This window comes from Pseudomyrmex gracilis, unplaced genomic scaffold (assembly GCF_002006095.1).
Source record: "Pseudomyrmex gracilis isolate BER0280 unplaced genomic scaffold, ASM200609v1 scaffold_85, whole genome shotgun sequence".
In the NCBI taxonomy this organism is placed as follows: Eukaryota; Metazoa; Arthropoda; class Insecta; order Hymenoptera; family Formicidae; genus Pseudomyrmex; species Pseudomyrmex gracilis.
Window position 1 is genome coordinate 555,225 of NW_018020669.1, and position 22,732 is coordinate 577,956.

The following is a 22,732-nucleotide window of genomic DNA, read 5'->3' on the forward strand; positions in this document are numbered from 1 at the left end:
AGAGAGAGAGAGAGAGAGAGAAATATTGTTCAAGTGGTATGCAATTTCTGCGCGTGTATCTATTTTATATTGTAGGTATTTTGTATTGAAAACGCGCGCGACTTGTCTCGCTACCTACCCTACTTGCATTGTTGGGTTTTCTGACAGCAAAGAAGCGTACATATTCGTGCAAAGTATCGAGAAGCGGATGACATCTCTCTCTCTCTCTCTCCCCCTCTCGTTTTCTCTCTCTCTTTCTCTCTCTCTCTTTTTCTCTCTCTGTGTATCTCTGCTATTATTCTGCTACAGCAGCTGTTCACGAGGCGAACACGTGCCGCGGATATCGTCGATACTACTTATTATGTACAATCACCGAACAAGAGCATCACGAGGATCATAAATATAATCGGATTGCGATGTATCCGATCACGCAATCTCTGTTCCTCCGTTGTCGTTTCGATCTGTCGGCAGTATCGTGTCTCGCGTCAAGCTTGCGTCAAGATTTGCGAAGTTTGATAAGCCTTCAACTTTTATGCGATACCGAATGCAAATAAACTGCCGCAAACTCTGTGCGCAGAAACGTTTATCATCTTATACGTTAAACTAATTCCGTGAATTTTTGTGAAGTATCTTTGCTCTTTTGTATCTCGTAAAGATGTCGACATCTCTCCCGACGAACTTCCGTTCAGCGTCATCTCGTAGCGGAGGGAAAAAAAAAATGCACCGCGCACTTAATGACCTAATTTGTTCGTCTTAATTAATCACAGAGCCCTCGTCGTTAATGACCGTATATTGCCGTTACTCGTTACTACATAGAAGTGAGAACGTATCCTGGTTGAGAATCAGTAGAGCAAATTTACACTGACATTATAGCGGAATGCGCGGCGAGAGATTTTTTGCGCTCTTTTAAATCGCGTTTAGCAATAATTCCAGATAATCTCGCTTTAATAAAACAAAAAAAAAAAAAAAAACACGCGGAAGTTAATCGCGCAGAACGAGCACGAGATTCATAAATAACCTGCTATAATAAACAAGTTACGCGACAAAAAAATGCTTATACTTGCGCTCAAAGAACAGGTATATATATTAAAAAAAAAAAAAATGTTTGCTAAGAAAAATCCCTAACATACGTAACGATGGAAAAAAATACGACGAGTTCTTGTGTCACTCGGTCCGGTCCGGTGTGGAATTCTGATTGGAAAAAAAAAAAAAAAAATGATGTAATCCAAATGCAAAGAGAGAGCTTTACTTTTTTTTTTCCTCAAAGAACTCAAACGCGTACAAAGCGAAGACATTAGACTTACGCGACTACAGCATCAACACTTAATGGAAGTGGCTGTTGGAATGAAAACAACTTTATGCTCGGCGAAGGAATACACACGCCAACGCGTGAGAATTCAAGATCAAAACAGATCTTGACTATTTCGAGAACATAGCTGGAGCGCGAGAGCTGCTGTCTTGCAAAGTGGCTTTCCGAACAGATGGCGAGCGCGCGCCAGCGAGAGGATTCTCAGAGATAGAAAGAGAGACTGTACTAGTAAAACAACACCATCATAAATTAATCACAAATCATCGCAAGAGAGACTGACACGCAGTCTCGGTGCAACAACCAACGTCGGGAGATAAGGCGCCCGACTATATCACGTCCTCCCCTCTCCGCCGCGCATACCGGTATATACATCCAGAAATTATAATGCGCGTATGCACAATAGCGCGCGAATGACGACGACGACGTCCTTGGATCCTTGAGACGGAAGCGGACGGAAAGATAATGAGATGCCTCCGCTCGCAAGGGCGCGAAAATAAGCGTGTCACGCAATATCGGAGGATATTTTACACACAATCGTTAGACCCAATCGCCACACCCGATACTCGGCGAATCTGTTTTTTTTTCTTTTTTTTTTTTATCAATAATAGCCACAAAGTGTCTCTTAGCCACACATTAATTTAAAAAAAAGCGATCTTTCTTTTTCTCACTCTTTTTCTCTGACACCGGATAATCTATTATTTAAATATATATTTTATGCTCATGTTAATCTTGTGTGTGTGTGTTTTCTTCCTTAATTTTATATTCTTGTAATTTTATTTCATTTTATTTATTTTTTTCTTGTTTTTAAATTTTACTTTTTTCTTTTCTTTTCTTTCTTATTTTTTCTTTTCTTTATGACGTTATTATTTTTCTCTTTCTTTGTAATTAATCCTTTTCTAATTAATTATTGTTGTAACGTGTATATAATGTTTCCCGCGCTTAAGAGAATTTTATCCCGCAGCTCACAATAAATGACGCTTCTTTCTCTCCCTCTCTCTCTCTCTCTCTCTCTCTCTCTCGATATGAATATAATTCCTGCTTATTCTTACTGCTATATTACAATTTTCCCCTTCGCTGACACGCCAGATCCTACCGACTAATTTGATACTTTAAATAATTACATTTTGATTGCTGTAATTATGTGCATTCCAATTGTAATTATTCAATCAGCAGTTATTTTGCTTGTTTATCAACGTATACATTAAGTAGGTAATGTTATTATGGTGTTATCAACTGTTTAATATTATTATAATATTATTACATAATTGTTTACACTACATATATATATATATATATATATATTATTTTAATTGAATTTTAACGTAATTTCTCTTTCGCCACAGCTGATGACATACGAGATATGAAATATCTTCGCGTGCGGTTTACCTTTAAATTAGCTTTGTACGTTCTGTACCACGTGTGTCTTTCACGTGTGCCGGGTTGTATAACACAAATCGCAGTTTTCCGTCAAACTCAAAGACGTATTATTATATTTTGAATAAAGAGCGACCGGAAATAATTCTTGTCATCAAACTAATGACGACACGATTTCAACGCGACCAATTATACACTTCATTGTTCGCCGCGCCGCTCCGTTCTTCCACGATTCACCGAGCCCCACTCTGTTCGAGATGCAACGATATTTATGGTGAATCTCCATATAACTGTAGAACATTGTATATTCAAAATTATACAAATCAAAATATCGCATCCCATAAAACCGATGTTGCGCGATATGTTCTGTAAGATTAAAATTGGAAAATATACAGCAGCAACGTCAGCAAATAACACAATTGGTATGTCAGCATAAAAAAATTGGCATAAACTCGGCAGTTAGGAAAACAAATGTTTACGTTTCATGAATATATGACGGACATTTTATCGGAAAAAAACACTAAGTGGTTGTTCATTGATGTCTACAACGATGCGTTGCAACGTCACCCATTAAAATAAACTTTCTCTCTCTCTCTCTCTCTCTCTCTCTCTCTCTCTCTCTCTCTCTCTCTCTTTCTCTCTCTCTCATTCATTGGATATACAAACATCCGTCCGTTCTGCGTTGAATACAATGACAAAATCAATCCTGAAATAGACCAATCTTTGAAATTCGATAACAAGTGTGCGCAACTGGCGATCGGTATAATAAAATCAAGCGGATTATTGTAATCTCTCGATGGTTTGCACCGACGACACGTGTACATAAAGGTCAAAAACAAAAAAAAAACAAAACAAAAAGAAAAAAAAAAGTGTGTACAAACGAACTAACAATTTTGAACGAAACACGTACAACACTATTTTAACACAACGTTTTCGTTATTTCAACAATAAGTTCACTGATAAACAATGATGTAAAACGGGGAAAAAATAAAGTGGAAATATATTAAAAAACAAATATGTTCGAAATTAAATTTTCACAAAAGACTTGAATTTATTAAAAATTCTCGACACCTGAGAGAAAGAGAGAGAGAGAGAGAGAGAGAGAGAGAGAGAGAAAGAAAAAGAAATTAAATAAATAAATTGATTGTCATCAGAGAAACAGTAAAAAGGTAGCGGCAAATGAGAATGAAAAATATATGAGCGAAAAAAATAGAAATAACGAGAAACAACAAGAAAAATTCGGAAAAAATTTGTACGGCTAAAAATAGGAATCGGTGTTCGTTATTTAGATAGAATAGCAGGATCGATTTTCCTATTTACGTTCCGTCATGTTTTCTCGCTTGTCCTGTGCGTGTGGCTACATATATAACATACATATATATATATATATATATATCGTCAGATCTGTTTACCGAGAATGATTAATAACCGTCCGGCGTATCTACGCTGCGCGAGAAACATCTCTCAAAAGACCCTTCTATTATTACTCTCGCGCAAGTGATAAAATTAATCAACGAAGCATAACTACGAGCCATTGATTGGCCTTATCTGTACAAGAACAAGACTAAGTGCTTTCGCAATGTTCCGTTATATCGTCTCGGATTTGTTGTTTTTTTTTCTTTTTTTTGCGTCGTCGCTCGTGCCATCACGTAATTTACACGCACTTCATACTACACACGATTGTTATCTGCGATTCTTTTAGCAAGATGTTATTGTTTTTATCTATCAATTAATTAGAACTTGAACGAGAACTATTCTTCTGTGGTAAACATGTTTATTTGTGAAATAAACAAGAAGATGCGCGTTGTTATTTTTTTCTGAATCATCGTGCGCGTAGGATTAATAAAAAATACATTTAACACGCGCGCCATTCAAGCTTTATATATTAAAAGTATAATATATAATGACACAAAATATCATGTAACTATTGTGGTTAAATAAGATCATATTCTTATCAATATAGTGCGTTTATCTCGCTGGGTGGTCACCCGTGACCTCCGTGTGGCCCCGCGAGTTCATTAGATTATACTTTTTGGATTGCGTTCCGAATTCGCACATTCACTGTCAGTACTGAAAATCTATGGTTTATGTAACGTGTATCACACAGATTAACTTTCTCGAAGGTACGCCATGAGAGAAGAAAAGGCGAGATCTATCTAGTGCGAAAATGTAAAAAATGTTACAAAAACAATGTCAAACGTTTCGGCACGCAAGATGCACGCAAAATTGCACCAAAAATTACTTATTGCAATCTTTGCAATCAGCCCTATTTCTGCTTGAAATATTTTGTAACATACAACATATGTGTATATATATATATATATATATATATCGCGAAATTTAATTTTTTCACAAAACATGTTCATCAATAAAAGTTTTTACGTGTTGAACAGTGCGCTTTTTATTTCACAAATGTTCTCTAGTTATTTACATTAATTTTCAAAATTTTTTAATCGGCGCGTTGTTCATTTTATCTTGGATTATTTTCAAAAATGTAGCAACGCCGGCCGCGCTCTCAACGTTGTAAATAAAAATAAAAACTGTTGTGAGAGCAAGAAAATAAAGACGCGATTAAAACGCAAAAAAACACCTGAGCTTGTTTTCTGCTCGAAGGTCCAATTGTGCATGCACGGAAGACAAACGCATTACAGTGCGTGATTTTAAATTAACGCACGAAGGTATATTTACATTTTGCACAAATAGATAGACAAGCAACAAGTATTGCTCGTGTAACTGACAGATGATTTGATTAATTTGCGTGCATTTAAATCTTCTATTTATTTGCAATCGGAAATTTGTGTCGCGCGCAAAACCGCACACAAAATAGGTAATTCGCGCGCGATTTATGGCGCGCGCTCGAACTCTCTCAGCGCGCGAATCCAAACGCGAATCGGGAAAAGTGTCGCTCATCAAGTCGCAAACACACGTTCGCGCGATTCCAAGTGTGCGTTTGACCTGTGCACTCGCACAGAAAACGCAGACGACAGCAATAAATCGATGTACCATAAAGATAATCACGGTGATTTGTCTCCGGGAGGAGATGAGCGTGCCACGCTGCGATATCTTGAAGGGGAACGAAGGTTTCCCCGGCCGCACACGTCAAATAACATTTACGTCATTTATCGCGTATTTGCCACTCGCGTTATCTTCGGTCTGTAAAAGTCGTCTATGATGATAATGATGTCTGTGCGCACGCGCGTACTAAGAATTCAATCGAAACTACATACCAACGCGCTCTCGAACGTTTGAAACATTATAACGAGACTCGGCGTTTCCAACGTATCTGACGTGAGAAACACAACGAAATTTTGTAAAGATTTGTAATAAAAAATTTGTAAAAAAAAAAAAAAATCACATTTTAGAAAACGATTGACAAAAATACGAGAGAATTTCGTTGGTCGTCCGAAAGGATTGGCCCGAACAAATCCCCGAATTCATTGAGCTTGCCTCTGAAATGTTCGCTTCGCACAAATCTGCGAAGTACTTTGCAATCACAACACACGCGATTGGTCAGTATCAATTTCGGAAATCAATGAACCACATCCGGTATTTCGTACGGCGGTAAAAATAATTCCTTGTTATTCGGAGAATTAAGCGAGCGCGGCGCTCTTTCCACAAACTTCTTCTTCTCCCGCACCTGTCAGACATTCCTCGTCGATCGAAAGCGGATCGTCGCTCATCGCGCTCGTTAAAGAAAAAAGAGACGAGAGCGCGGTAACAAGTTCGTCGGAAACGCCGAAATATCAGAGAGACAAATACAGCGAGGAGAAAACAAAAATGTGAATGTGCAAACGCGTAAAACGCGCGCCTTTCTGTCGTTTTAATATTGCAAGACCGCGTTTCCCGACTCGTAAATCACGTGCCGAAGGTTTCGCGAGCTGACAGCTAAAGCGGCCTTGATAGCTAAATATTTTTTTTTCTCTCGCCGACACACAGAAGAAAAAGATTCGCAAATTCGCGCGATAAGATTGCGTTGTCCTTCCCTCGAATCGCCGATCCATTTAAAAATCGAAATTTTTGTGATTCAGCCGGTTTGAATGAAAATTAGACACCGTCGCGACATCCGCCAAGAGTGCGTCGACTTTTACAATATCGTAATTTCAATAAATTATCACAAGCAACAATGTTCACGACGGCAAGGTCATTTGTCACAATTTACATAATAAAACGGCAATTAACTCTTTGACGACTCATGAAGAAAGTAATCGCTTTTTTTTTTTTTTTAATTTTTTTAATTTTTTTTTTATCTAGACTAGTCACGAGAAAATAAGTATTGTCGCAATGTGTTTCCCCGAACACAAACGTCGTACGCGAGCAAAAAGAGATGACCTAGAAAGTAAAAATAAAAAAAAAAAAATGATCGACTTGAATATAATTCGGAGCAACACAAACATCAAGCGCAACACAGACTCTCGCGCGAAGTCGAAAATTGTAACAAATAAATTCTGTACAAAGCGAGCATGCGCGTCGAATGCTTATACGTTTTCTGCGAAATTTACGTATCTAGAGCGAATTACGCGGCGAATTTAAATGAAAAGTTTAGTTTGTTGTGCAACATCACGTTTCTGGGCTCTCTTCTCAGCGTGTGCCGCAATATCCTTGGGGAATTACATGGAAAACGGAGTTTATCAACAACAATTTGTTAACGAAAATTTATTGTTCCGGGATAGGGAATGAAAAAGAGGGAGTCGCGAAAAGCACAAATTGCATGCCGCACAAATTCATATCACTTATATTTGAACGATGATATCACAATCTGCGCAGCACGAAGTTCGTAAACACACACACACACAGTAGCGTGGTTTCGCTCTTCAAGCGCAACTCGACAGAATCCACGTCTTCCGTCCGCGCCGCGAGTTGTATATTCTCCCTCCTCCCCCGCCCCCTTTTCCCTTTTTGCATACGTAAGTGTAAGTAAATATGAGACGAAGGGACATATAGCCTGCGCTTATATTCGCGCGAGGATGCGCAAGGTTTGTATATACCTACCTACTGCTCCCACACACACACACGATCTGGCGCACACGCTGCGAAATCCCAGCGTGTTACGTAAAATCATTTTACAATCAAAATACAAGCGCTATAAGTGCAAATAAACGACAATAAGACTTCTTACGGCACGTTATCTTATTGTCGGAGCTTAACCGTTTCCGAACGTTCTCGGTTTTGCATACGTAATGTACGGGCACAAAGAAGACAGTTTATTTTATTGTAAATACATGTGTACACGTACACGCAGTTTATACATCGTGATTGATAATGTGTCGCGTGTGGCTTCGGCTGAGACGTCGCGCGGCTCCAATCCACAAGTGCGCATCGGCGACAGCTGCACCAACAATCATCATCTCTCTCTCTCTCTCTCTCTCTCTCGTAATAATGAAAGCCGCTGACCCGACGACGTTTGCATAACAAGAAACACGTGCGATGCGCGGTGGCGTCTGTGTACCCGCGCGCGAGTGCCGAATCCCACGCAGTTTTCACGCCCGCTCATCCGAATCGCTCTTCCGTCCGATGTGTAAACAGGCGCGCGCCGAGTGATTCGAAATTTATTCAGTTCGAATTTCGATTTTGGCTCGTGTGAAAATTTTCGCGACACTTTCCGTTATCCGTAAAATGACATTCACTAATTGCCACGCTCTCTCTCTCTCTCTTTCTCTCTGTCTCTGAAAAGCGACATATGACGTGAACGGAAAAATCTTTTTGCGAGCGTATAAATAAATCTTCCGCTCGAGCGATTTGCTCGCTCGATTTCAAGCTCTTGCGCTTTAAACGTGCAGCTTTCATTCAAGATATCAAGGATATCTCTAGATGAAAATAAACAAGCTTCTGAAGCTGAAGAAAATAGGTTCATATATGGAACGCGCGTCGCGGCGCCAGGCGCCACGTCTCCTGGCGAGACGCCAACGTTTATGGATTTCGGGATATATTCCAGAGACGCGCGTTTCTCGATCTCCCTCTTCTCCGCTCCTCTCCTCCCCTTTACCCTTCTGCGTTACAGTCTCAGCGAGAGAAAATCAACCTTGTATTTGATTTTGCCATTGTTCGAATTGTTTTCGAGCATTATTGCAGAAACGTTTCTGCAAAGTTTCAACGAGACTCGGAGTAAATCGAAAGTGACGTACGTAAAAGCACGTCCTTTCACGTAGGAAATGACTTTACAGTGAAATATGAGTTCCCTGAGAATTAAATTACCCCCGCGTGTACCTACGCGAAAGATTCACGTAGCTACGTATGTTTTCTTATTATTTTTATGCGACACACACGTTGTGTTTATTCTTAGAATTTTTATAACACAAATATCTTCCAAATGTAAAGTTGATTCATTCACTCTTGACGTCAGAACTTTATCGGAAATTCGGAAAACGATATCGACGTCGATAGCGAAGTCCAAACTGATCGATCGAGTCCGTAACCACCGAGTAGAAAGACCGAGTAGCTGATGCGAAAAAGTTTCTAGAAATTAAGTTTGCAACCTTTTCCCGCCGTCTAGGATATACTAAGAGAATTTTCGAAAAGTTAAATCACAAAGAGGGAGAGAAATATCCCGGAAGTGGCACTCAATTAAATACGATGTGTTTCCACAATACACGAAATACGAGACGTAAAAAGTTGCTACGCGAGTTAATGCAATTTTTAAATTTACCCGCTCAGTGTCCTTCGCATTTGTTTTATCTGTTATTAACAAGAAAACACTGTGCAGCATATGATATAAGCAACAAGGCGAACGATAAGAATGAGTCAGAAATAATAATGCGACTTAAGTAGTTTTAGCGCGAAATTAAAATTTTTTTAGTCATTTCTAAACTGCTGTTTTTAGAAAGATCAAAATTACAGCAAAAGATATTATATATCTCTTTAACGATATATATATATATATATATATATATATATAATATATATCGTAAAAGATATATAATATCATAATATACATCGTAAAAGAAAGAGCGCGGTTATTAATTAACTTATATTAATTAATGTAAAGACTTTAACAAAAAAAAACACCTGGCGTTCTGAGTAATAAAATGCGACGAAATAAAATACGTTCTTCTGCACAATGTTAGCTTTACAATGAATTTCCAGTTCTGTTATTTCACGAATGCTTTAAATTATCACAAAAGAAATAACCGAGAATGAAACAAAAAAAACAAAAAAAAAACAAAAAAAAAATACATTTTATTTGAGATAAGTTAGTCAAAATGTTTGAAAGAGCTTTTGGTAAAAAAAACATTTATAAAATGGCATTTCAATTACTGAATATTTTTGCATAAGACAAGCCTTATTTCATGCATATGTAGACGTAAGCGATAGAAGTAATGGTTTTTCATTATCGGTTGTTATAAATACGCCTGAACTTGCGTTGCGGAGTTCATTAGTGCCGGCTATATTGTTGCTAGACACCACGTTCGAATTACGAAAAAGCTCGCAAGCAACCATGAGACCGCAAGAATATTTGACTATAAGTTTGGTGATCCTGCTGTTCAGTGTAATTGGCACGGGTTTTGCTCAGAGTGGTAAGTTTCCGCAAATACAGCAATTATCCTGAAATGCTCATCATGAGCATTCTCTTTTTTTTTTTTCCATAAAATACACGATCTGTTTGAAAGAAAAAATAAATGCACGATCTTTGTTTTAGAAAAAATAAATTTAGATATCAGTACACAATGTGTGCACACTTGTAGCTTTATTTATACATACATATATACACATACCTGTGTATTCTTGTTAGTTTTAACAAAAGAAGACTGTAAATATTTTCTGAAAAACTTTGCACGTTGCATATATAAATTCGATAACACAACTTCTTCCGTGTGAAATGATAATTTTAATTTTTATTGAAACATATAGTTATTAACATATATGTGCGAGTGAGACACAAGTTTTTTTTTAATATGCGTTTAGGAAGCAATGAGAATGACAGCAGTCAGAGCAGCGGTCAGAGCAGCGGTCAGAGCAGCAGTCAGAGCAGCGATCAGAGTAGCATTGAGGACAACAGCAAAGAGAACAATAACAATGTGACGCAAGAAATCTCTAAGATAGCATATTGTATAAGAAACACCGGATTAGGAATGTTTATACGAAATATGGCTGATACGATGTGGCTGATCCTTTCTATTCTACCTGAAGAAATAAGATCATTATATATATTTTATATGTATAATATAAGAAATTTGATTGTCATTTTGATTACCAACATGGAACGGTATTCATCCAACGTGATGGAATTCAACAACATGTTAAAAAGACTAAGAGATATAATCCCCATACGAACATTACTCAAATTTAATAAATAATTGTACCAAACACTGGCAGAAAGTATTATCTAAAAAGTATGTACTTATATGTATGTGTGTTTGTGTGCGTTATACACATGTTTATGCATTGCGAATAAGAACGCGATATGTTGCAAATAAATAAATACATTTACGTTTGCGTATATAAAGGCCGCATATAAATTGTAACAATGTTTTAACAAACAATAAAAGGTATTGTAGAAAACAGAAATTTACTGAATACGTCAGAATGTATTTCCTAATGGAATATTGCTCTGAATATATATATATATATATATACACATGAATATGTATCGAGAGAATGTGTAAGGCTTCGAAATATTGCGAACGTAAGCTCTTCTCGAGACGAAGCGACACACAGACTCACGATCGATCACACACAGTGAAAATCGGCAGTAGTAATAAAACTTCTTTGATCAAACAAATAACAAATCTTCGCATTCAAGAAGTAGATAAATCTGTACGAGATCGGACACATAAAAGGTCGGACTTTTCTTCCGTGAAGCGAGCGAAAAAAAGTTTGTTCTCCATTAAAAAGTTCACTGAATTTCAACGCACAATAGAATTTCGTGAAATTACGTAAATGATACTAAACGTATTATTCAGCGCAGAAGCGTATCGATAAAAGAAAATTCCAATTTAAGATAATATTTAGCTCAAGGATCTGCAAATATCATCGATTTTGCAATGTAAAATTAGAGCATTATCGTGCGATATAAAATGTGCGTTTTACCTTGTTTGTGTTTACGAAATGTTGTTTACTGTAATGTTAATGTGCGTCGTTCTAAACTATTCACACACAAAATTCACAAATTCCAAATAAATATACGCACACGCACACACACACACACACACACACACACACACACACACACACATACACACACATATATACATATATATCTTTAATTACTTCTATATCTTGTATTGTTCTTAGCTATTTACCAATTAAGAAAATTCTTGAAAGTTCATGTCCGCCTTCACCTGTGTAAGCGCGTATTTACACAAGTAGTTGGAACTGCGACAAAGTATCAAATAAACAACAACGTGCTAATTTGTTATTCACCCCACTCCACATGTTATTTATTCATTAGCTTATTATTCGCTTATTATTCTAGAACTCTCGAAAAGTCGAGGTACTTGGCAAGGTGACAATTACAAAAGAGAATATGCGGGCATATAAGTAAATAACGCATATATAGTAAATAACTATAAATAAGTAATGAGTTTTCTAGGAAAAACAAAAAATATATACATATGTGCGCGAGTCATGAGCGCGATAAGAATATAATATATGGAAATTTAAATCATGCATTTGCTGACGTGACATCGTTCAAACAAAAAAAGAATGAGTCAGCAATAGTCGGTCCGAAAAATATGTACGTCGCGTATACGAACAATGTTCGATTCTTCGAGTGAAAATTCGTCCGTGAGAAATATTGAACATTGCGTTTTTAAATTTCATATACCGCACGCGCGCATATCGCGCAAATAGAATTCGTGTGTCTTATCGTAATAATTAAAAGTACAGCGCTGTGCGAATTCCTCGATAATTTCGCGATATCTGTTACGCGTTCGAACTTCGAACTCGATTAGAAAGACCGAAGAAACACAGCTCTGACATCAACAACGACATTGACAATCGTGTCGGGCGAATAATAGCGCGGACGAAACAAGATTGACGAAGTAATGAGCGCTCAATTAAGTAAGTGCGGCTTCTGAAAATATCGTGACGTTAAACGATCCCGGATACGTAGTTCAGATTCGCGCAGCATCTTCGCCAAAGTGTTTTCGGTGCGAGATTGACAATTTATTTACACTCGATGATCACGCGCCGTACGCGTGATAAAGCAACACTTGGCGATAAGAAGCCCCTTGAACCTTGCGGGAAAAAAGGTTAAACGACCGAGCGTGATAGCGCCACGCTTGTTCGCGATTCGTTCTTTCACGGAACGATTCAATCTCGTTGACGCGATGCGTATTTTTTTATGGATCCTCGTCTCGAGTCGTATCTATATCGATACGACTCGCAGATTGTGAAACAATTATCTGTGCCGTAACAATGCGAGACCGACGAATGATGTAACAAAGACGTGAGCACGTGATCGCCTCGTTATTGAAGTTGAACTTTCTTGTACTACTTCGTATACTTTCCTTTAAATTTGCATCGTCGCGTTTCGACACATTTCTGTTGATTTAAGTTTCAAATCAAACATTTTAGCAGTAGTGGGAGTCGATGAATAATACGACACGCGCGAGCTAACTAACTATCTTGGACTACTACGTGAGTCAGTGTGTGAATCACATTTGTTATCCACCTCTTGAGATCTTCGTCGGTCTCTGCGCTAGTTTTTTTCCAGGTGCGAATGCTTTTTGCACGGCGCGTTCGCGAATCAAGAAGTAAAACGGCAAATAAAACCGAGCTAGGCACAGTCTTCTTTACGCAACTCGGAGGCCGCCGAGCGCGCGACGCTAATTGGTTCGAACGAGCAGACGGATCTTTGTCAAGTTTCACGGGACGTGATTGAGTGTGAAAACGGGAACAAATGTTTGCCGTAAAAACATTTCGAAAATGAAAAAGATGGATTTAATATAACGAACAGGAGGCTACAGGACGGGTCAATATATCGATGGAAAATTTTTTTTGTTTGCTTTCTCGTACGCGTGTAACAAGATATTCCTGGCGGTTATGGTGATATTTTTATTCACCGTAGCTGGCAATTTTTTATTAAAAAATATATTTCGAAAACAATACGCTACTAATATGTGCACAGCGTGTTTAACGTTGCTAGGTTAGAACATTTTAAAAATAGATTCTATCGTACAACTGAGAGAATAAGAAATATCCAATTAATATCTATAATTTAAAATAAATTAGTAATTTAAAAAAAAAAATATTGCAAATATTTTTGAACACGTCTGTCGAGAGAAAAAAAAAAGAGAAAAAGAGCGAACCAATTGTTCACCTGTGTAAATGTTAATTATTACAATTATTGGTGCGTATTCGCGGTATTTTACAATATATGTGTAACGCGCTGCTACATTGTAATCGCGTACAAATCGACCAATTCATTCGTACCGATCTTAATGATGAGGTCACGAGTCTCCTCGGCGTCTATGTAGGTCAATTAATTCAAAGTATCGATTTTCTTTGAGGAGCAACCGTCGCTCGCAAGGGCATCCTTCAAATCGATATATACCATTATTGTCTGTTTTCCCCTCCGTAAAAAAGACTGAAACATTTCTGCGATCGGAGAGCAACGTGTAAAAAAACATTTTCATTTGAGCGTACAATATGGCCGTAATAGGTTTTTCCCATGGAAAAAAAAAAAAAAATATCAGCTAGTTGCTACGAAGTGTTTCGATATGCGAATAAAATATACATTTTCTATATTGGCGTGGGATAAATAAAATATACAATATATTCTTTGTTGACCTTTCAACGTGGTTTCTTCGTCAAATCCGAGCAAATTTTATGAGCGTCTATCAAAAGAGCTCGCTATTATACAACTGCGTTTGTACGCGATACTGCGGTTGACGCAAATAGCAGAATTTCAGAGAGCCGCTATTTTAGAGGTGAGAGAGAGAGAGAGAGAGAGAGAGAGTATGTGTGTGTGTGTGTGTCAGAAAAGTACAGATTCTCAAAGTCGACGAAATCGCTACGGTCGACCGGAGGGCGTACTTTAGCAGATGCGCGTTACCGTTGCACGCGCGCGTGTGCCAAGTAAAAACAAACTATAAACATACTCCAACTGCAGACTGCATATAAATAAGTCGGCAACTCGCGAATGTATTTGCGTACGGAATGTAAGCGCTTCTTCTACGGTCCGTAAATAATAAAACGTTAATCGCAACGTTTTTCTCGCGATCAAACAAAATTTCAATAAATACACCACATCGAGTGAAACTGCTTCTTCTTTTTTTTTTTTTTTTTCTTTTTTTTTTAAGCAAAAAAACTTTGTATTTTTCAGAAAGTTTACTTTTGAGCGAGCGAAAGAATTCTGAAACGAAAGAGAACGCACAAAAGAATTCCGCTTTCTATATTATTACGATGTAACGATGATATTAAAGACGCAACGCGCAAAGAGAAAGAGGAATTCAATTTCAGTGTATTTTTCGCACGTGTATCATTACAGCCGCGTTTATATATATATATCAAAAGACAATATTCTCGTTCGAGATATATAGTTACAACACGTTCGCGATGGGAATTTTTTAGCATTCACAATGGAATAAATTCCAACTGAAGTGGTCCTGTCAGCGTCATCGATGGATTTATACACGAGCGCGCATCGCGTAACACACACACACACACAGACACGTACTGCCGATCGATCTCTCATCGAGAAATCGATCTCCACATGTATAATCAACACGCAGTCTCCACGATTCGATCACGCAAGTCACGTTTTCGATATCAATATCCAGACAAAACGCGTTGGCGCTTCAAATTTATCGCACGTACTTGGCGCAACAGTTTTATTATTATTATTTTTTTTTTTTAGATAAATTCTCGACTATATATTGCAAAGCGCTTCGCGAATAACACGCGAACTCGTTAGAGAATAACTAATAATTCGCGAGTCCTTGTTGTTGAGATAAAAAAAATAGCGTGGGAACACATCGATTTGTGTCTGTTTTAGTAGCCGGGTCAAGGCGCAGTGTTCGCAAAGCGCAATCTAGCAAATGTAATACGCCCAAATGAAATTCATATATTAAAGAGACATTTTCGCGGTGCGCGAAACGCAAATGTGTCAAAAAGCAAGAACAAAAAGGCGCGATTAAGTTATTCTCGATCGAATGAATATGTGAATAGACGCGAAATTTTGCGCGTTAGAGATCAGCCTCCAATATATTGAAACAATGAGGAAATAATTAAAAACAGCAACGCGTGATAAATTGAAACAATTTTCTATCATAAAACCAATTTACCCGCCTGTATAACGTGGAACAAAGAAAGTGCTCTCGGGCAAAAAACTAAATTTCAAAACTGATTTTCTCTCTCCCTCTCTTTGTTGTTACTTTGTTTATAATGGTGTTGTCAAAGCTTCTGTGAGAAGCGTGTTTGCGCACGTGTATGAAAAATTGCTTTTTCTCTCTCCGCTAGAGTAATAATAAATCTTTCTCCGTCTGGAACAACATTAACATACATCGGACCTTAAACAAGTAAAAAAAAAAAAAAAAAAAAAAAAAAACGTGATTTTCGTAACGATCTATTTTCGAGGTGATTATTTACTTCTAGTTGCTGAAAAAAAAAAATAAAACATTTACAAGAATTCCCAATTTTGGGGGTTTTTTTTATTTTTTTTTGAAAGATAGAAAAAAATTTCCACAAATATGTTATTGTCGCGCGAAACTCTTATTTTCGCTAAGCCGACACACACGTTGTCGCTTTACTTTCAAGCTCACATTCACGCCGACCGACGTCACTTTGGCAAACAAGAGAGGAGCATCGACGTATTCTTACGTGCGTCACATGCATCGGAAACGAACGACGCTCCTTTTGTGTCAGCGAAAAGAAAGTACGTCGCTGACGTGGCGACAATCAGTCCCGGCTATGTTACGCTTCGGACGTATAATGCTCGAGATCGTGTAACAACAACCAAGAATGGCTTTGCTCGTTCGTAGAATACGAATTTGCGTATTCGTATCGATGAATAATTCAGAAGGTGAAAATCGTATCGAGAGAGATAGTCAGGTCGCGGTTAAGAGAAACATTGTTTCACAAGAAGAAAGCAAACGATTCAATTTTGCACGTTGTTTTTTTTTTTTTCACATCCACGTGTGCAAAACACAAAAATTAACGAGACCGTGACTTTATACGCGTCACAAGAGACCGCATGAGAGTTTGTCATATATGAACATTTTTGAATAAAGTCACTGTGGCGGAAACGAGCTTTATAATAATAAATGAAACTAGAAACTACAAAAAAAAAAAAAAAAAAAAAACAATCTTAATCATCTCGCGCAATTGTTCCGCGTTGTTACGTACGACGCCATTAAACTCTCTACGAAGATGCTAATCAAATGTTGAAAAAATTCACTTCTCTTATAATGGCGCGATAATATATTCATGCGCGCCGTTAATGGGTCCTCCGCGCGGTTTCAACGCGCTTTCTTCTAGACAGGGCGAGTTGCGGCGGGGATCCAAAGAGAGCTTGCAAAGAAAGCTCGCTGTGCATATTAACTTATGTCTTTTGCAAATAGCGGCTAAACGAAGAACGGAACGAGACGAAGGAAATTCGCTTGAATTTCACAATAGCGATTAAACAACCCGCGAGAAAGAGTTCTTAATAATTTTCTCATCATCCGAGTAATAACGGTGAAACTCCGAGAGATTTTCACTTATATATTAGCCTCTTCATTTGTGTCTGTTACATTAAGTCGATATACATTGCGCACAACTCTTCGCAGAAAGTAAAACGCAGAGAATTCTGACCTGGCTGTTTTTTTTTTTTTTTTTTAACATAAGCAAAAATTTAGATGTGTCAAAGACAAAACTTTATGTGGCGCGTGTTATCGGTAACGTGTGTTTATATTCTGTATACGCGGTTCTCTTCACATTTTATGACCTTTTTTTGAAATTACTCTCGCGCGCGTTTGTGTTTCACTTTTCCAAATACCCTCAAAAAAGAAATCCAGGTTAATTGAACACCTACACGCGGTGCGTTACACGTGGCATTTTCGGGGTCGATCAAAAAAGTAACATAAAAAAAAAAAAACTATTGATTTAACGTCGACGTTAAAGAAAGTAAAATCGCGTGCGAAACGCCGGTTGCGATAGGCAAACAACGAATTTTTGCGCCCGAGAATCCCGGAGAATAAACGGAGAAAACGGAGATTTGGGAGTTTTTCCGCGGGAAAAACTGAAAATTATCCGGATGTGTGCTACTCGCTTCGGATTTTTTTAATAGCTCGGTAGTTTTGTTAAATCCTTAAAAGGATTTTAATTACATCGCATCTCTCTTGTGCGGCGAGCGCAAGAAAACTGTCAAAAACATTCTTCCGAGAAAAGCGCTTTCAGCAATAACAGCCGAGAACAAATGTTTGCCTTCGTTCGCATTTTTTTACACACTTCTGTAATTAAAATTAAAATAAAACTTAGCGAAGCGCTCAAGTCGTTCGAGAGAGTTGAGGTAAAGGTGAAAGGGTTCACGTAAATAATTTGAAAAGTTTCGATCATTATATTCTCTGATCTTCATTGGCCAAACTTTAAACCGCAGTTGTATTCTATACGTCACGTAGCAGACACCAACCTTTGCGCTTGTTTGACCACTGTTGTGGTCAATTGAAAATGGTCAACGCTCAGATTAACAATCTGTACAGAGTTTAATCGCACGTTTTCCTACAATCATTGTTTGTTTTTGTTTGTTGACATTCTTCGATGATTGACACGCGACTTGTACGCGAATGAATTATCCAAGTTTGGCCGATGAAGATCAGAATGTAAATGATCCAAACGTTCCAAATTATGAACTTCTTCATCTTCACCTCAACTCTCGAACAACTGAGATTTATAGTATATGAATATAAGGACATGAAGAGCCGTTCGCAGGATATTGTGCGTGAATGTGCTTAAATATATATATATATATATGTATACACATATATATTTCGAAGTAATTTTTTTCCTCCATATAGGATGCTGGATTTGCATCACATATATATGAAGGACCCCCCTAACTAATTCTAAAATATTGCGAAAAAAACTTCTCAGCCAGAAGTCGAACCTGGAATTTCCGGTTTTCCGGGCCGTTGCCTTCCCTGTTGGGCTACCGAGGCACTAGACGGCCCGGAAAGCCGGAGATTCCAGGTTCGACTCCTGGCTGAGAAGTTTTTTTCGCAATATTTTAAAATTAGTTAGAGGGTCCTTCATATATATGTGATGCAAATCCAGCATCCTATATGGAGGAAAAAAATTACTTCGAGAAATATATATGTGTATACATATATATATATATATTTAAGCACATTCACGCACAACATCCTGCGAACGGCTCTTCATGTCCTTATATTCATATACTATAAAAGACTTATTGAGCCTGAGAGTAATCTCTATTTATCACCAACTGAGATTTAGTTCGGGTTATAATTTTTATGCAACAAGCTAGATCGCAATTGTTATAGGTCTTATTTTGATTTTAATTTGTGTAAATTTCAATTCTTAAAACTTATTTTAATATTATTTATAAAAAAAAACTTTTGCGCGTGAAGTGCGCGACGCAAACCGAATCCAATCGAAGCGAATCTCGCAATAAATATTCCAGGTGCATGCACGAAGGAGTGCACTGATATTCGAGAGGTTCGGTTTACACAGAATAAATATACAAAAAAAAAAAATTGCGCGTTTTTTTTGCGAAATTTCTTTTCAGCAAAAAAGCATTTTTCGTAGCCCCTCGGGGAAGCTTTATAGCGGAAAAACGGAAGAAATCACCCCGTGTGTGTAAAAAAATGTCCTTATTCTTCGTTCGAGAAAAATGTTTAATATATATATATATCTCTCCAACTTTCTTCTCTTCGTTGTGTGTATATAATCGCGCCCGCGTTTATTACGCGCGCAAATATAAAAATGCAATTCTCTCTGCTGACATTGCAGCTCAAAGAGTGGGGAATAAAGTGATCTCTCGCGCTCGCGCTCGAACGATTCTCCGTCCTCGCGACTTTGTCGACAACGGTTGTGGAAATTGGAAATTCCCGCCGACCGGAACGCGAACGATTAACGATTCGCGCGGAAATTGCACGGCTAGGATGTCGAGCGTGTCATCGAGAAACGATTGTCTCTGTCTGATAAGTGTCTGTTACTCGGCCGCTGTTCGGGCGAACACGACCGCCGCGTTTAAACGCGCACAAGCGAACGGAATAATTCTTTCGCCGCGTCGCGCAAATCGCGCGAATTTATTTCTTTGATTAATATTTAGACTCGCGACTGTTCGGCGGGAATATGGAAATAATCACTTCACAGTATCGCTGATACGCGCTCTGTGTTTGCTTCGCTTCGTTTTTTTTTTTTTTTTTTTTTTTTTTCCAGTAATTTTGTAATTCGCGCGACTGCAGATGTTCACATGAGCGCGCGATTCTTTGTTTGTTGATCGCGTTTGAGGTCAACATTGGCTTCCGCGCGAAGATATTTTTGTTTTAGTTTCATGCGCACGATATGTAATCGAAAAGCGTTGTTAGAATAATATTCCCAACACAGGAAGCGATTAACAAACGCGATCTGTAATTTTTTCTATAGACTTATTTTTCTTTTTCCATTGTTCTATATCGTACACCGACTGTGTGTCTTTGGAGAGCATTTATTTACGACTATATGGAATAAGAATCGACTTTATTCCTCGCGCACTTTTCGCGATCTTTCCCGTGACCTTTTCGAATAAGATTTTCGCGTTCGCATTTTCTCCCGCTTAAAATCATTTGAATAACGCAGTTTTAAAGTCTGTCGGAGTCACTCGGGAAATTTTATATAATGCTGATATAATGCGAGACAGAAAGACTTTGAAGTGTTCTTTCTTTTCGCGAGAGGAGGACGTGCACGAGAAATCGAGCGTCGAGAGAAACACGTCGCGCAAAGGTACACGGAGAGAAATATATAAAAGCTGTGATAAGATCCCCCGTACCTTTAGAGATGCCATGTCGGACACGGATCGATGCGTCTGAATGGTCTCTAACTGGTCTAAGCACCAGTCCAGTTCTTCTATCGTTTCCACGGCCAACTTCATGAAAGTCTCCTCTGAAAAATCCGGAAAAGTAAATTTAATTACTACAAAAACTCTTTTTCTCCGGCGCGTATTGCGCTGGCGAGCAATAAGTCAACTTTGACAAAGTTTATCCGCCAAGGTAATTTGTAACGTGGATTAATTCGAATTCGGTCAAAAAAGAAAGTAAGGATTATTTACTCCGTTATGTGTTCATAACCACGCAAACTTTAATAAGATTTATTTTTTTTACACAAAGTAGAGAGTTTTAAATTTTTTGATTTTTCTAATCAATTAAATGACACTTCGCAAAATAAATGAGTTTTTTTTTTTCATGCAAACAATGCGAGATTGTAAAATCGGTGGACGAACAAAAATCTTGATGATTAATTGCGTTTCTTTAAGAAGAAGAAAATTAATTATCGACGAATATATAAATGATAGATATATATTATAAAAGTTCTACGATATTTTTTTTTCGTTGAATCACGCGTGCGAGAGGGAGCTGAGAGACCCGGAAGCAAGGCATGTAAAATATTAATCCAAAGGGAAGTCGATAAAAGTTTGGAGAGAAGAGATGATGTTGCCACTGGATACATATATATATATATAATATTGATGAGAAATCGAGAATGAAGTTCTCTCTCTCTTGTGAAAACTTAAAGAACTTCTGAGAGTTCGTACGTGATAAAAAGGAACTTTCTGAGGGTTACAGCAAATGACACTCGATGTTCAAAAAAGAAAACAAATGTAATACGAAGAGGAAATGTGCGCGCGCGTTCGAATAAGCTAATGGTAGAAATATATATATATATATTTTTTTTTTGTTTTTCATAACAATAAACGAAAATAAAACGCTAATAATATCAACTGTGTAAATAAGAAACGCATTTTGCGCAGTTCGCGTTTTTACAATCTCACAATCTCTAAATTTCGCGTCAAAAACGTAATCTCACCTCCTGGTGCCAAGATCCGTGGTTGGGGCGTACTACTGCCCTGTTGACCACTACTCCTTCGTGATCTGCAACAAAACAAATTGAAAATTTTCGAACGATCGAATTGAGTAAAAACAAAATTCGAATCGTCGCAGACGCGCGTGATATCAGATATCAGAGATTTGATTTACTCACTTGTTCGTCGGCACATTCGTGAGCGACAAGAAATTATTCCTGACCGAACGCAAAGAAGCCAGAATCTGTGCGAAGGGTGTAACGATGAGGTCCTCGCCATGGCTGTAATCGAAAGAGAAGGGAAATTAATCACCGACGTCCCGTTCGAACCTCACGTAAGGGCAAGGTTTTCACGGTTTTGCAATAAATTTTGTTTTGCGAAAACAAATTTCAGTGTCTACCTTCGCTTCGTGTTGGTGCATGCAGGCATGATAGCTCGATAACGTACGTTACAAACGTGATCACATTCCGTCTTTTCGCACGTGGTAGAAAATATGAACAACACACACAATCATACTCTCGTTCTGTCACGAATGTAAAAAAAAAAAAAAATTCAAAGTCAAATAAAAAACAAAAAAAATGAAAAAAAAAAAAAACAAATCAAAACACTGCCCACGAAATACGCGATTTTGCGTAAAACGTCAATAAATCTTCAACGAAAATAATAACGCCATGTTTCTCGAAATTACATTCAAATAAACTATTCGCTTTGATAGATTAAAGACAAACGAGCATTACATAGCCGCGCGATATACGCGGGAATATTTTTTTGTTTATTGAGAGACATATTTTTTTTTTTGCGGCTTCTCGCACGCCGCGTGCGTTTTCGCGAGCGAAACAAAATACCGTGCGTAAATATCTGACTCGCACACGTTTATGATTTTTTATTGTTTCGAAACGGTGTGTTGTGTATGCGAAACAACACGATTTCGATCGACGAAAGATCGGGTTTGGGAAATCGATTCAAATTCTTTGAAAAAGCAACATTCTTCTCTCCCCCTCCCTCCCTCTCTCTCTTTCTCTTCCCTATAGCTCGTGTTCCCCGTGTTTAATTTGCGGTCGCGTGTAAAACAAAACGTCTCAGTTTCAGGAATATGGCGTGTATCCAGTTTCAGCCAAATTGAAAGCCGTAAC

General features: G+C 38.0%; 2 protein-coding genes across 7 annotated transcripts in view; one reads left to right on the forward strand and one right to left on the reverse strand.

Moving 5' to 3' along the window:
• LOC109855270 (cAMP-specific 3',5'-cyclic phosphodiesterase) overlaps nt 1-22,732 on the reverse strand; it is a 71,268-nt gene that overhangs the window by 23,289 nt on the left and 25,247 nt on the right. For 5 of the 6 annotated variants that reach the window (XM_020429326.1, XM_020429330.1, XM_020429328.1 and 2 more), the window contains 3 exons: nt 21,779-21,880; nt 21,605-21,669; nt 20,571-20,683 (listed from right to left, as the gene is read on the reverse strand). In XM_020429326.1, the coding sequence (XP_020284915.1) occupies nt 20,571-20,683; nt 21,605-21,669; nt 21,779-21,880 (280 nt within the window). Of the gene's footprint in view, nt 1-20,570; nt 20,684-21,604; nt 21,670-21,778; nt 21,881-21,999; nt 22,044-22,732 lie in introns of those variants that run through there. The other variant, XM_020429331.1, reaches the window with a different exon arrangement.
• LOC109855271 lies at nt 10,033-11,164 on the forward strand. The gene is made up of 2 exons (XM_020429334.1): nt 10,033-10,173; nt 10,562-11,164. The coding sequence occupies exons 1-2, from the start codon at nt 10,095-10,097 to the stop codon at nt 10,951-10,953; spliced, it is 471 nt and encodes a 156-aa protein (XP_020284923.1). The 5' UTR covers nt 10,033-10,094; the 3' UTR covers nt 10,954-11,164.

Excerpts from the sequence above, each read along its gene's own strand:
- LOC109855271 (XM_020429334.1), top strand. The coding sequence starts at position 10,095 with ATGAGACCGCAAGAATATTTGACTATAAGTTTGGTGATCCTGCTGTTC. Across the intron at positions 10,174-10,561 it reads CACGGGTTTTGCTCAGAGTG|GAAGCAATGAGAATGACAGC; the intron begins GTAAGTTTCCGC and ends ATATGCGTTTAG.